Here is a 14,944-nt window from a genome sequence, read left to right as displayed (position 1 = left end):
TGGATTTCCTCAGGACCTGAGAGTCAACATCAAACACTGGATCATTAGTGAACCTCCTCCCTCGTTCTCTCGCTCCCTTTTTCATTTGCTCCTTCAGCAGCCCAACAAAATCCTCCCAGTTCCGACTAAATCTTCTTTCTGTCTCTTTCCTCTCCTTGTCTGTGTCTCTTTACAAAGAGAAAAGAACAGACGTTTGGGTGATAGGTTAAGGGTTAAAGGTCAGATCTCGCTCCAGCTTTACTCTGCTATAGGTGATGCTCCTGTCGCCGTGATAACCATATCAGGAGAAGACACAAAACGCTATTTGCTTGCGTATTGCTGTTCGTGGTTTCTCCATTCTATTTACACATGCTGTGCAAATTATGAAAAATTGCTTTGTTGAAAAAGAGAGACACACGGAGAGGAATCATTCTCCTTGCGGGAGGAGAATAAAATGCAACCCATCCCTAAAAATATGCACAGGGAAGTGAAAGAGAGAGACTGAGAAAAAAAGAAAAAGAGAGGAAGCAGTTGTTGGTGTGGTTTGGCAGCATGCATGGAAGACAAAGCAGAGTTCAAGAAAAAGAAGAGGTGTATGAGAAAGAAAGAAACAAAGAAGGAAAGTAAGTGTGGGGAAATGAGGAACTGCTTTTTCCTTCCTGCTGGTGCTATGTGCGCAGTGTACTCTGGATTCCCTCCCTCTCTGATTAGGCCCATATTGATTCGAGGTGTTTTTGAGGCGGGTGGATTTTAGGTGATGGGGTGGGAAGTAAGAGTGGAGTGAGAGGGGAAGGGAGAAAGGAAGAGGAGGGGGCAGCAGTAAGGGGGGTCTGTAATTGTACATTAGTTGTTCCTCTTTGTTGGCAAGGGACGAAGTATGGAGAACGTGGAGGAAAAGGAGGTGGTGGAGGAGGCAGGGAGGGTGTTAACGGGAGGCGAGAGAGTGCTCCTGATGGGAGGAGGTTTTAAGCACACCTACAGGAGGGGAGAGAGCGAGGAGGAAGCAGATGAGCAGCACAGAAGTGTGTTTATCAGGGGATGACAGCAACTAGACGGGAGGCAGGGAGAACTGATGTGGCGGTACAAAGACTAAAAATAAACACACATTATAGGCGTAATATAGGCCAAGAAATTCTTGTGAACTAAAGTTCAGACAGAGGCTTTTTGTCAACATCTGGAAAAAGAGAGAAGGAAAGAGAAAGAGGAAGAACAGTGAAAACCCTTGAGGACAGATTGTTGGAAAGAGACATCCGAGGAGACACAGAGAGACACAGCCCTCTTCCTTCCATCAAATAGACAACCACTCACGTGAGAGAGTCGGACAATTCTGTCATCCAAAGCAGTGGAGATCCCCAACAAGCTCATCTCCAGATGCCCATTGCTTGTACCACTCACTCTCTTTTCTTTCTCTGTACCTATCGCGTCTTTCCTCTTTGGCTCTGTTACACTGTCTCTTCTCTACCTCTGCATTTCCAAAGCGGCCGCCATATATACAGGTAGACACAGCAGAGCGACAATATCAAGCCTTTACTTCTATCTTTTTACTGACTGCTGTGTGTTTTTTCTGTGTGTTTACAGATGCCCTTCTAGGCAAGAGGAGAAGCTTCTCTCCCAACAGCAGCAGCGAGTGTCCCTCTGACAGCAAGAAGTCACGTAGCATATCCCCCAAAGGTAGGACCATGAAGTGTACTCGTGTGCTGTGGCATTATTGATGTGCTTTGGACATTTATTCTCTGAGTGTGAAAACTGTAGGAAGGAAGACAGTTTGACTGAGTGTTGTGGGAGAGAAAGGACGCTCCAGAGTGAAGAAGAAGGAGAAATGAGGCGGCACTGGTTTACCGGTTGTCAGTGTGTTAGGGTTAGTGTGACGATGGGAATATCCACACATAGGCATACGAACACATACCCACTTTCTTATACATTTCCATAGTGCTTCTCTATTGTCTGTCCTTTTATGCATCCCCACAGCCAGTAACTCGACAACCAAATTACCAAAACACACCATTTGCTCACAAACCACTTATGCTATGTAATCACAGCAGGTGAGCTTTTACAAGATAGATGTTTTGAGTGCAACAGAAGAAGAAATTGAGAAAACTACTGCAACTTTTCTTTCCGTTCCCTAACCCATTTTTTCCTGTGTCTGAATAACTAAGGTTATTCTACAGACATCCTTTTGAACGCTAAACGCTACCTACACTAAAACAGTATTTTTTTTGCCTTGGATGAAAATGGCAATTTAAGTGAACACGCCGGAAATCAGAGCATTTTTGCTTTCCTCCAAACACAGTAATATAATATCGAGATAATCTAATATGGTAGATAATCTGCCATTTCCATATAATATTATCAGACTTTCAGTAGACTCCTAGCATACACAGTGTTTTAATTAGCTCTCTATGACAGACCTTGACAAGGCACACCTTGGCAAGACGATGCCCCTCTGTAGCACTGGAATCCAGTCCCTATCCTGTATTATTCATATCCTCATGTTGTGTGAAACCAGGCCCCTGACGTGGAGCCAGCACGGCCACCGGGCCTGTCCCTCTGGGCTCCTGAGGTAGACTTCCTGACTGATGCATTATACAGCAGGCAAAGCCAAGGGCAGCTCAACAACACACATCCAGCCTCATCTCTGCAGACACACGAACATGCACACACATGCCACATAGTCCAAGGCCTCATGTAAGCCAAACAACATTAGCAGCACGTACACGTGACATAAATATCTATGATTATTTAAATTAGTGGCATAATGTTATTTTGTAATGGTCTGTGGCAAAATAACGTGTGTATTTGAGCAAGTGCATTTGGAGGTCAGATTGGGTTGTGGAGAGCTCCACATGAACCCAGTGTTGACCTTTGCCCTCTGGCTGACCTTTGACTGAAAGCAGCCCTGCCTGCAGCTGCTTCCTCTTTCAATGTGTAAAGTAGCACTCATTCCTGGCCATTGCAGTCTTACTTAGGCACAACCTAGCTTCTGAAAGATGCATGCGTTTTTGTGGATATGTGTTTGTGTCAATGTGTGCCTGTGCTTGTATGTGTGCGCGCACGCGTGTGTGAATGTATGTATTTATCTGTGTGCATGCCTGCTGGCTTGGCTTCCTTTTAAGGCAAAGTGGGCTTGTGTGTTTTACTCTGAATATATATGTATATAATTTGCATAAAAAAAGTTTTTTTTCATGTTCACGTGTCAATGTGTGTGCAGCGTACTGTCCAGAGAAATGTATTCAAGTCATTTCACTACACTGATCCTGTGTCTTAACCTTGAGCTCTGTCCAGCTTCAAATCTTGTTGTGCACCTGTATGTGTGTTCCTATATGTGGGTTTATCTGTGAGTGATCGTTCTGCTTCCAAATGTGGTGACAGACTCTATCCCTTAATGACTAATGCAGGTGGAGAAATAGATTGAGAGAGAGACGGAGAGGGCTGAGTATGGATGAAGCCAGAGAGATTGGATGCCGCTGTGTAAATGATGTCTGTTTTTCTTTCACTTGCAAAGTCGGCACCCCCTGCTGTGTTTAGAGAGTGAAAAAACTTAAGACAGCCACAGACTAGTTACACACACACACACACACACTCAAGGACCTTGGGTGGATTAGTTGGAGCTTGGCGGTGGAGACAGAGATGCTTGCATGCTTGCTTCCTCCCCCACCACCTCCACCCCACCTCCGCTCCTCAGCGCCACTCCTGCTCGCCTGCCCGGGGCCAGGCTCAGGTTTCAATAAGAAGGAGGGTGGTAAAAATAACCCCTGCTTTCCTCTGCTTTTCCCTCCTCCTCCTCATCCTCATCCTCTCTCACCCTCCTCTAACTCCCTAACCACCTCCCATATCCCCCACCACCCTTACCTTAGATCATGTTACTATTGACAGCGAGAAAGAGGAGGGAGGTCAGAGAGAGAGATTAAGTGTTGGGACTGACATCCAGATAGATATCATACACAACATTGTATTCACAACACTTTAAACACTCTACAGCAGTACTACACACACATGCATATACACAATGATAAAAACTATTTGTGTTGTGTGTTTTTTTAATTATTATTTTTTTAATTATCTACATTAGGAAAAGTCAGAATTCAGAATTGCCAAAACATTCTATTAAAAATCTCTCACCCCATCACACTGTTCGGGATGCTGCTGCCTTTTCTGCAGAGAAATAGCAAGTTCATGCTGGGGTTGCTCAGACCATTAACAATGCGTGCCTGTATGTGTACAGCTTCATCTGAAGATGCTTCTGGTCCATCTGTGCTGACTTCATAAATTATCTGTGTACAAGCATGTCTGGTGGATATTTGAGGAAAGTTGCCTGTCGAAGGATGTTGCGATCAGTGCACTGATCAGAAATATGCATATTTGAACAGCGTATAAAATTGATTTGTTCTTTGTTCTGGGTTCATTGTGTTTACAGTGGCAATGTGTCCTGATTGTATCTTGCAATCTTTTTAGGGATGCGCAAGGTGTGATTTTTTTTTTTTTTTTTTAATCCTAAAATACACCTGTCTTATGAGCCAAAATGTGAGAAACTCTCTTTCCTTCAGATTCCTCTAATGAAATTCTGGTGTTTGGTTTAGATACTGCTCAGCGGAATTAACACATAAAACAATGCAAACTGGTTCCTGAGCAGCACTGAATGAAATATTCTGTCAGTGAAAAAACTCAGATTCACTAGTGTTAGATTTAGTTCATCGTTTATCCTTTCGTTGGTTGCTAAACAGCAGAGCTCTGTGTTCAGTTTACCGATGCCCTGAAATGAGATTTTGTCTTCTGAACTACAAATTTTCTAAATCTGTGACCTCTGGCTGCCATTTGCAGACACAAGCAGTTTGAAGCTTCATTGTAAATATGTTCCTGAGGCATGTTCCTCACTATCATAACTGACACAGGGATGATAGTGGACTGGATGAATGTACAGTGAACAGTGATTTAATCATGTGCTGAAAAGAGAGTTCAGAGTACAGCTTTGAGTTAATAGTAAATTAATAGCCTAATGGAGTTTCAGAGTCAGGAGTTTCAAGTTCATGTTTACCTCCTGATGAGACATTGTCAGTGATTGACCGGATAATATAAGTGTCTTCCTCCTCTCTTCAGACAACTCCCAGAGTCCAGTAGTGGAAGCAGGCGGCAGCCACGGTCACATGAGCCCTGAGGAGCACTACAGGCGAATGATGTCAGCGCTCAGTGAGCAAGGGTCCTATGAGGAGCAGCAGCAACGCCTCTATCAGCTGGCAAGCAGCATGGGTCTGTCCGGACACGGTCAGTTAACAGGCCTCATCATCACCTTTACTGCCATGTTATGTTGCTTTTTAAAATATTCACTGTTTTCAGATTGAGCTTGCTATATCATATACACCTTAGCGCACGGCTTGTTTTTAAATTCCGAATAGTGTTTCCTACGCTGACAGTAAAAAAGATACAGAGGTACTTTTCTTTCAGATTTTTCTTTATTTTGAAGAACCTTAAGAGATACTTTGAGATTTACTTCAAACTGAGAGTTTCCTTCAGAAGCACTTCACTAGCTTCTGTAAAAAAAAAAACACAAAAAAACCCAACCTCTTTTCCATCACCTGTCCACAAGTCACAGAGATGCTGTGCTGCTTTGTAAGCCCAGAGTGTAGCTCTGTGTTCAGGGTACCATGTTAAGTTGTGCCACACTGTTGCTATTGTAAAACCCCAGCCATGGAGATAGCTGACATTTCTATTTGCAGTGCTTGCCCACCCAGTGTCAAAATGTCACTCAGGGTGATTTCTGACCACCATGGTTCTCCATTGTTAACAACACCCACAAGCCTTCGCATGCATCAACGACACGACTGATTTGGATGCTCTCATTGGCTGCTTGCCAGGACTCTTAAATCTCACAACTCTCTGGAAACCACGAGTATGTCCCAATGTTTTTCAATGTCTATAGACACAAAATGTACTGGTTTTAGCATAAGAGAAATGGCATGTGATAGGGAAAAAAGAAAATGAGAAAACCTGCCTTGTTTGGGTTTTAAAAGTTGGCTTTACATTCATTTCACTTTGACTGCCATTAAATGGTAACCTTTTCTCACATTATTGTACAGAATGTAACATAAAGTCCTACCAGTCTTTATGAGCTCTTTCGTGGTAGCATAAATCCAATCGATGTCCTGGTTGAATTGTAGTTTGAGCTACTTTTATTTTTATTTGATTAGTAATGATTTTTAATTGCTTGCTGCAAATCTAGGGGGCGAAGCCTATAAACGCTTTAATTGCCTTCCCCATGTCTTAGAGGAGTTAGAAGCAAGATGCGGTGCATTGTGGGAATTTTATGGCCCTGGGTGCAGTCTGACAGTCTGATCGTTGGCTTCCTTTCCCAGAAGCTTTGCTGGTATGAGGCAGACGCTCTGGCGCAATACAGACATATTTGCTCCGTTTCTTCACTTCCACATTCCAAATCATTTGATAGTTTCCTCACTGTCCTTGATTCTGCACTTCTGCATTCTTCTTCCAAGCACAGAACAAGAAGAGACGGAGGTAAAGAGATAGCAAAAATAGGAGGGTACAAATGAGGAGAGGTATGGTCAAAGGAAATGAGAGAACAACAAATTACAGTAAATAAACAACTCCAAGTGTAAAGAATCCAGAATAAAATCCTGCATATAGGCTTACGTTGTGTTAATGATACTTGGGCCACAGACCTAAATACAACTGCCATTTAAAATTCAACTTTATAATGAGATTTCCTTTTTTTGTGTTTGTCTGTGTCAGATCCTCTAAGAGTGTGACGAGCCAATGCTCCCTCACAGCCAAGCCTTTGGGGCTGCTAATATTCCTTTTCTTCCACACCTGGCCACTTTCCCCATCTACACACTGACACTTTACATGTTTATGTAGAAAACTTATTATCACACATCGCTTAAATCTCCTCTCCCACTTGAAAAGAAAGTGACACTCTCAAACACCAACGGTTTAGGAGGTGGTACACAGGGACAGCTGTTTTGTCTCCTGAGAGGCTGATGAGAATAACTTCAGCGAGAGCCCCTTGACATTGACCTGGTCTCCGATGGGGCCCCTGTGACCCCCTTCTCCCTCCCCAGTGGGCTTCCACCACCACCACCATCATCTCTACTATACATCTCCCTCTCAAGCCCTGCTTTTATACCCCTGTTCTCGCCTCCTCCTTTCCTTACCCCCACCTCCAACTCTCCCTTTAGCCTTGGTCCCCACAGAGCATCCTTTCATGTGTTTGAAGTGTAGGGCACAGAAAATGAAAGTGTGTGTGCGTGAAAGAGACGGGGGTGAGCTGGAACTCTGTGTGCATGTGTGGATGTGTGTGCAATTGTGTAGGCGCAAGGTGTTGTTTGAGGGGCTCTCTCTGGACCTGATGGGCAAAAGAAGAGTTGGAAAGGGGAGGAGGGGCTGAAATTTGAGGTGGAGGTGGAGGGGCAGCAGGGTTGTAGAAATGGCCAGGAGGGCTTTCCCTTTTTTCTCTTCATATGATGAAAGGAGAGAGAAAAGACAGTGAATGGTGGGGGTAGAAATCCAGATGAAAGTGAAGGGAGGGGTGGGATGGAAGGACTGGTCTCCTGTTTTGTCTCCTGCAGTTTAGTCTGATTTAAAACATGAAGCTGTACACAACATCTATTTATTATCATCCCAAAGAGCTGGAAAACTCCAACAAGCGATTGGTCAAAGTAGGAACAGTCTACTGGCTAAGCCTATACTGATGGTTGAATATGTCTTCCTGAAACGATACCTAATTTTCTGGTGTATGGTGCACTTTAGTGGATGGATGTCGGCTTTTGTGTACCTGCCAGTCCAAGAAATCCATCATGAAGTCGGCCAGGCTTTATCAGCGCAGTGCTCCTCTGCCTTCTCACGCCGAGGAAAACCCGGCTTAACCAAAAGGATTTAGGCCCAACTCCAGCAATGATGGCAGGAAGAAAAATGAGATGGCACAAAGGAGGGATAAGCGGGATGGGTCTGAGTGGTAAACTGGGACCTCCCAAAATAACTCTTGCAAATGACGAGATATGTGTCTGTGTGTTTGTGAGTCCTCAATATAGGAGTCTAATTTGCAGTCAGAGGGTCTATCCCCTTGTGTTCAAACAGCTGGAACACGAAGAGTTTTGTAGTACGAAATTCAGCATATTAACACCTTTTCTCGCTCTCTCTGACACTGACTCACACACACACACACACACAAATAGAGGAGCAGAGCCCCAGATGACCTGGTACAAACTGATCTTTGGATTGTAAAAGAGCTTTTTTTGTTTGTTTTCTCCACCAAGGTTTCTTACTTAGCAGTGCAAAGAAAGCATTAAACCAAATATAATTTTTTTAAATTGATCTTGTAAAAAATGACATTTAATGATGTTTTTGTTTAGTTAGTAATTTCCTGGCCAAAGTCAAATTGCAAATCACAGGAAGAACTGAAACTTAGACAGTGTTTTTTTTTTTTTTTTTTTTAAGGAGTTGTGTTGATGAAAATTGCAGTTGAAGTTGGAGGCTGCAAATTGTTTACGTGGCATTTGAAGTATGAAAGATGTGGGATTTAACAGGGAGGGAAAGTCTGGTTAAAGCTGCTGTTGCTTTGCATGACAGAAGGCGTAAAATCTAGTGTTTTGAGCCTGATTGAGGTCTGAAACCATAAAGGTATTGTCTCTTCCTTTTAGTCAGGATGTCTCGGGCTATGCTGAACTGGCCAGTGTTTTTCAAATTTGTCTCTTCAAAGTCTCCGAACTTTATGTTCCCCTTTAACGGAACTATTCATACAAAATAATTGGTGAGGTGGGATTGTGGCCACAGTAAAGTGGTAGAGGTCAAACCTTCCATCCCTTCACCCCCACACCACGTATGCAAGTACACAACAGACTATGTGTGCACGTCCATGCGTCAGCGCACACTCTTGGGCTCCAGTTCCCTCTGATCCTTCCCTTATCTCCCCCTAACCCACACACACACACACAAACACCCTTGTCTGCCGCCAGCCGAGTCCCCTGCGGCCTGGCGCAGCAAACAGATCGATACACCGGAGCTAGGCCGCATTAATATCTGTCGCTTCACCCCCACCCCACCCTGGCGCCTACTCAACTGCTTCAGCACACACAACACACACAGAAACACACAGTCAGGCGCATACACACGCAAGCACCTAAATCACACAGACACACATCACACCCGTACCGGCGGCGGAAATGGCCCCTAGCTCCCAAGGGATCTGTCTAATTAAAAAAGTGGAGAGGGGAGGAGGGGAGGGGGCGGAGAAGAGCGGAGAGAGGATAGATAGATTGAGGCAGAGAGAGAGAGAGAGAGAGAGAGAGAGAGGAAAGAAAAAGGGAGGAGAGAGAGAGGGAGCAGGATGGATTTTTCTCTCATTAGAAGCCATGTCTCCTGGTGTGGCCTGGCCTGGCTGATAATGATGAGGCCTCTTCTCCTACGAGGGCGAGAGAAAACAGGGGCAGCTGGGAGAGGGGGGAAGAGTAAAGAAAGAGATGGTATGAGGCGAACAGTAGAGGGCAAGAAGGTGGAGAGAGGAGCGCAGGCAGAGATTGAAGAAGAGGGTGTGATAATGGTGGTGGTTGTGGTGGGGATAAAATGTCCTGCACCTGATGTGTGAAGTTGCCTTTTGCTCGCTCAATCACGCAAAAATACCACACACATTTTTTTTTTCTACATTTTCACACACACACTATAGTTTTCTAAGGATCTTTTTTAACCATCTATCTTGTCCACCTCCTCCTCCCATCTCTTTATTTCATCACATTTGTTTGGTCAACTCCGTTCCAAAGTGCAATGGATAGATTTGAATGCAATGTGCTAATTTGATACACAAAAATGTCTGTTTTGTTTCTCTGGGTTCTGTGTTAACGTGTTTACACGCTCACGTGTCTGTGCGTGTGTATGGGTCTAACGTGGGGATTAGAAAGTGCATCACAATCACTTTCAGTATTAATGCGGAATGAGCCGTGTGGGGTTTTTAAATTGACTTATTGGTATTTTTATGAGCTGTCTCCATACTTAACCCTCACATCCATCACTGCAGGACAATAAACAACTTTTTAAAGTATGCTTCACTTCTTGTGGTTCTCCCAAAAACCTGTTGTGTTTACACTTACACCGACTGTACAAAAGGCTTAACAACCATAAGCTGGTGAAATGTATTGTTGATCGGCTTTTCTGTCTAAAAATTCCCAAACAACACTGACTTTCATTTAATATCATGAATGCATATGAAACTGGATGCTAAGTTTTTATCTTGCTCCTCTATCACCCCTGTGTCTCCTATCTCTCCTACTTTCTTCCCATCTTTCTCCCTTCAGACATGTTGCGTGTTCGTCAGGAGGCTCTGGCTGCAGCGGTGAGGAATCCAGTGGCCTTAGAAGCTCACCTGCCCTCAGCGACCAGCTCCTCTTCTTCCAGCCAGAGACGCAAGCAAGGTTTGCCCCAGCATCGGGATGCACATTATACCGACAGGTAAAAAATATGAACAAACACACTCACACAAACACACGGGTCTTGCCATAATGAGCAAGTGGTTTTCTTCCAATGGCAGCATTATTCATCATTAATGAAGCCAAACACATCACCCACATAGGTATGGCATAAGAGGCCACGGAAATACAGAAATTACAATGAAAAGATGTCGAAAATGCCTTTAAGTGGGGGAAAGAGTTGACGGAATGAATCTGCTGCCAGTCTGCAACACTTCACCACTGCACTTCCATTCTTCCCTCCATTGCCTAGTGCAAGATCAGATCTCATTTTTGGCTTTTTCTCTATGCTGCAGTGCACAATTGTGTGTGAGAGAACGTATATACATCCCAACATACATGGCTAAACTAAGGATTCAATAACCTTTTGGCTACCACTGTGGAGCTGCACGCCTGCATCCCAGGCTATTCCTCCCTCCACTCCCCCCAGCGCTGGCCCCTGCACCTCCCAAACAAAGCCGGGGGCAGCGGGAGTGGGCGGGTAATTGCTTGTCGATTATTTATGTGGCGCGGGGAGAGGCGGGGGATCGATAATGGGCCGGCGGTGCGGCAACAGGGGGGAGGGTGTGAGTGCGAGAGGGAGGGTGGTGAGGGGTAGGGCTGGGGATGTAAGCAGGAAGCAGAGTGGCTAGGCGTTGTGTGGTGCAGCTCTGGTAGACTGTGGGGGTGTGTGTATATTGTGCATGCATGTGTCTGTTGGGGCAAAGAGGTGGGGGGGCTGATTGTTCGTTTGTGTTTATTTGTTCCTTTTTTTTTTCAAGCTGGCTGTCTGCATGCATGCTCCTCTATGTGTATTGAATTTGGGTTTGTTTGTGTGAATATGTCTGCTAATTTGTGTGTACGCGTATGGATGTGCGTATGTGTAGCCAGTGGTGCAGTGTGAATGCAGTCAATGAGCCACGGCTGTTCTCCAACAGCACACAGAGTAATTAGCCACACAGGACTGAGGAGAGTTAACTAGGCCTCACCCTCCATCCATCCATCCATCTATCCCTCTCTCTCTACCTCACTCTGTCCCCCCAACCTCTCGCTGGCCCCTTTTTAACCCTTTCTCTTATCTTTTTTTGGAGTGGGTAAAAAAAGAGGGGTTAATGGGGAAAATATGTCGAGGTGCTTCATCCATCACTTATGTTTAAAGTGTTGAAAGATACAAGAAGAAGAGAAAGAAAACAAAGAGCAATGCAAAATCCTTAAAAAGTTGCACCTGCTTTCACTCCGTGTATGTTAACTATGAGTACATAGACACATTTTATTTACTTTTGGTCTGAGTTTTGCTTCCCTCACTGGCTACTAGCAATATCTTAGTGCTGCATGTTACATGGTACATGTCAAATCAACTTTTTGACTCTGGTGTGTTTCCAACTTTGAATGGAACTCCAGCCTATCCAGCACCTGCATGAATGGCCCGACTTCATTATGCTCCTGTGGGTGTGACTTAAAACAACATGGATTTATTGAGAAATGTTGAACAAACTCATACGGGTGTCGGATCCACATATTTTAAGTTCTCTGTGTGTCTTCATATTAGACTATCCTCTCCCAATAAGATATGCAGAACATGCAGAGCACAATGAAGAAGACAAAATTAAAATGGGACATGAGAGGAATGAGTGCAAAGTGAGGAGAAAATTACAATCAAGATAATACAGGAACAGAAAAAAAAATCTAAATGAAAAGCCAGGACTGGGGAAGTGAGTTAGAGACAGAAGCTCTCCCCATCTCTAACTCCCTCCATGGCTCACCTTTCCATCGACCCCTCATCATTGATTATCTGGGGCCCATTAGGGCCCATTGTTAAAAACAAATCATTAGGGCCGCTCGATGGGCTTAGAGCCTGACGCTCCATTTGTCTGGCCTTAAATGGCACTAAGCTCGCCAAGCATCTGCAAGGCAAATAGTGGAGGGATGGAATAAAGTAAAAAGAAAGGAAAACAGCAAGGAACTGAAAAACATGGATGCTTAAAGTGAGGATGAAGAGAGAAGATTGTGAGCAGACGAAATGACGGCAAGAGAGAGAGAGAGATGAAGCAAAATAGGGAACGAGGAGATCGAGAGAGTGTGAGATAAGGGTTGGAAGGGGGGACGGAGAGAGCAAGTGAGATAGAGGGCGGGCGAGAGAGAGAGAACGAGCGCGGAGGGAGCCTCATCCATTTTAATGAGCTTCCTGTGTAAATGTGTTCCTGCGGAGAAGGAGCCGAAGGCGGCCGTGCGGCGCTCCTAATCCCCCCACGCTCCCATCATTAAGGGCAGCCCTGTCACACACACACAGAGCACACAGCACACACAGAGCACACAGAGAGCGCACACACACACACACACACACACAGCTTGGGCTGCTGTGGGACGGGACCGCTGTCGCCACTCTGACAGGTCGTCACACACCAGTGAATTCCCCAGGAGCCCATGGCCTCACTGCAGGCAGAGAGAAAGACAGAGAGGGGGAGGGAGAGAGGGAGACAGACGGGGGAGGGGGGGGGGGGGAGCTACAGAGGGAGGCAGAGACACTAAGAGAGGAGAGAGCTGGAGAGAGAGAGAAAAGCAGGGAGACAGGACAGAAAGGCAGACAGGAGGAGGAGGAGCAGTGATAAAGCCAGTTATGCCTGATCATGAACACATCATGTATTTTTTTAATCTGGCCCTTTTAGGCTCCCGTAGATAGAAGGCAAGATGAACCAGGACTTTGCTTCATCTTTTCCATCATTCTTCTCCATGTCAGTGGCTTCTCTGTGCATAGGTCAAACACATGCACACGCACGCACACAAACCAAGCGCAAAACGACTGTCTGCCACTCCTCCCTCGAAATTGCCGCCTATGAAAGGAGGAAGAGGGGCAGAATGGAGGAAGGGAGTGGAGGAGTGTCAGACGCGTCCTCTCCCTCACACACTCCCCGTGATTAGGCCTAATTATGGTGGCGCAGACGCCTGGCAGCCCCAGTCATGCAGCTTTAATTGACCGTTATTCATCTGCGGGCTAACGCCAGGCAGGGGGAGGCGGTGGAGTGCGTGTGTGTGTGTGTGCGTGCGTGCGTGTGTGTGTGTGCGTGCGTGCGTGCGTGTGAGTGTGTGTGTGTGTTTTTTCCTTTTCTTTTCTTTCTTTTTTGCGGGCGCCTCGGCGGAGCGTTGCGGAGCCGCGTCGTCAGGCTAATTGGCGGCCCCGGGGGATCCGGCCAGGTGATTACACACTGGGCGGTGTAATTACATAAGCAGCGGCTCGCGGGGCCCCGGCTCGCGGCTCCGGGGGTCATGCGCCGCAGCCCTCACCCAAGATTAATTGGAGCTGCCACTGGAGTGCGAGGCACCGCCGGAGAGAGCGGTTATACGATTAGCATTAACATTTCAGCGGCGGAGGCGATCGATGAATGGTTTCCACCCCTCCCCCTCCGCTCCACCCCCTCCCTCACCGTTTAGTGAGGTAGGAGACATGCAGGCGCTGGCTAATTTGAACACTGTTGCAAAACAATATTTGCGGTTGCACGCGGCCCACTGTTGGTTTTGATTTTTGTTGTTTTCCTCAGCATGCAGGCAGTCACACACAGCCGAGCTCCGATCGGTGTGATAGAGGCAAATCAGGAGGGAAAAACAAGAGCCGGGAGGTGGAGGTGGAGGTGTGAGCTCAGAAAAGGCCCCACAAAAACAGATGCAGCTTCAGACTGCATCCTCTTCATCAACCCCAGAGCCTTCCTCATGTAGATGGGCCCCAGACAGAGAGGGACAGAAAGCTACAGGGTAAACAAGTGTGAGAGAAACTAAAAGGAATGCAAAGAGGCTGGAATAAAGATGGAGTGATGAAGAAGGGAGAGAGGAATATAAAGAGATGAAAGAAAATAAAGGTGTAGGGAAACAAGAGAACGAGAGATTTTTAGACGTAAAAAACTTAGAGACAGAAGTGAGGGGGGTAAGAAAGAATAAGAGAGGGAGAAAGGTGAGGTGCCTCTCCCCCTCAAGGAGGACAAAAGACGAAGCCAATAATGGAGAGGCCTTTTCAGAAGCAGAGGGTGCAGGACGCTCCATCTTTTCAGCGGCTTCAATGCAGCCTGGAGAGCAAGAGGGAGAGAGAGTAGGAAACAGGGAGAAGGGCGTAAAAAAGGGAGAGAAGAGAGAGGAGGGATGAGTGTTAATTAGAAGGTCCTTCAGCCCGTGGCCCCGGTCAAGACACAGGGGCCGCCCCAGCTGTCGGAGCATGACACACTGGCATTGTGCATTCAGCCCTCATTATGTGTGTGTCTTTCCGTGTATATATGGCGTGTGTGTGTGTGTGTGAGGCGGCGAAGGGAAGGAAAGGCTGCAGTCCAGGGTACAGAAATGGCCAGCGGCGCTTGCTGCGGCGTGACAAGACTGATGAGGCAATGGGGCGACGCGGGGGCCTCTGGAGCTACACCGATAAAAATACACTGTGCACATTGGTGTGGCAGCGTACACACACTCACCACGATGAGACTGACTGAGAAAAAAAACAAAACACTATTCACTTCAACCATCATGCATCATATATAATAATGATC

At 46.0% G+C, this 14,944-nt stretch overlaps 1 protein-coding gene across 3 annotated transcripts in view; it reads left to right on the top strand.

The window, feature by feature from the left end:
• Positions 1-14,944, top strand: part of samd11 (sterile alpha motif domain containing 11) — a 46,864-nt gene that overhangs the window by 26,591 nt on the left and 5,329 nt on the right. For all 3 annotated transcript variants that reach the window (XM_029507165.1, XM_029507166.1, XM_029507167.1), the window contains exons 5-7: positions 1,558-1,650; positions 5,074-5,238; positions 10,272-10,425. In XM_029507165.1, the coding sequence (XP_029363025.1) occupies positions 1,558-1,650; positions 5,074-5,238; positions 10,272-10,425 (412 nt within the window). The remainder of the gene's footprint in view (positions 1-1,557; positions 1,651-5,073; positions 5,239-10,271; positions 10,426-14,944) is intronic.

Source organism: Echeneis naucrates, chromosome 7, assembly GCF_900963305.1.
Source record: "Echeneis naucrates chromosome 7, fEcheNa1.1, whole genome shotgun sequence".
Taxonomy (NCBI): domain Eukaryota; kingdom Metazoa; phylum Chordata; class Actinopteri; order Carangiformes; family Echeneidae; genus Echeneis; species Echeneis naucrates.
This window is presented reverse-complemented; position numbering and strand designations above follow the sequence as displayed.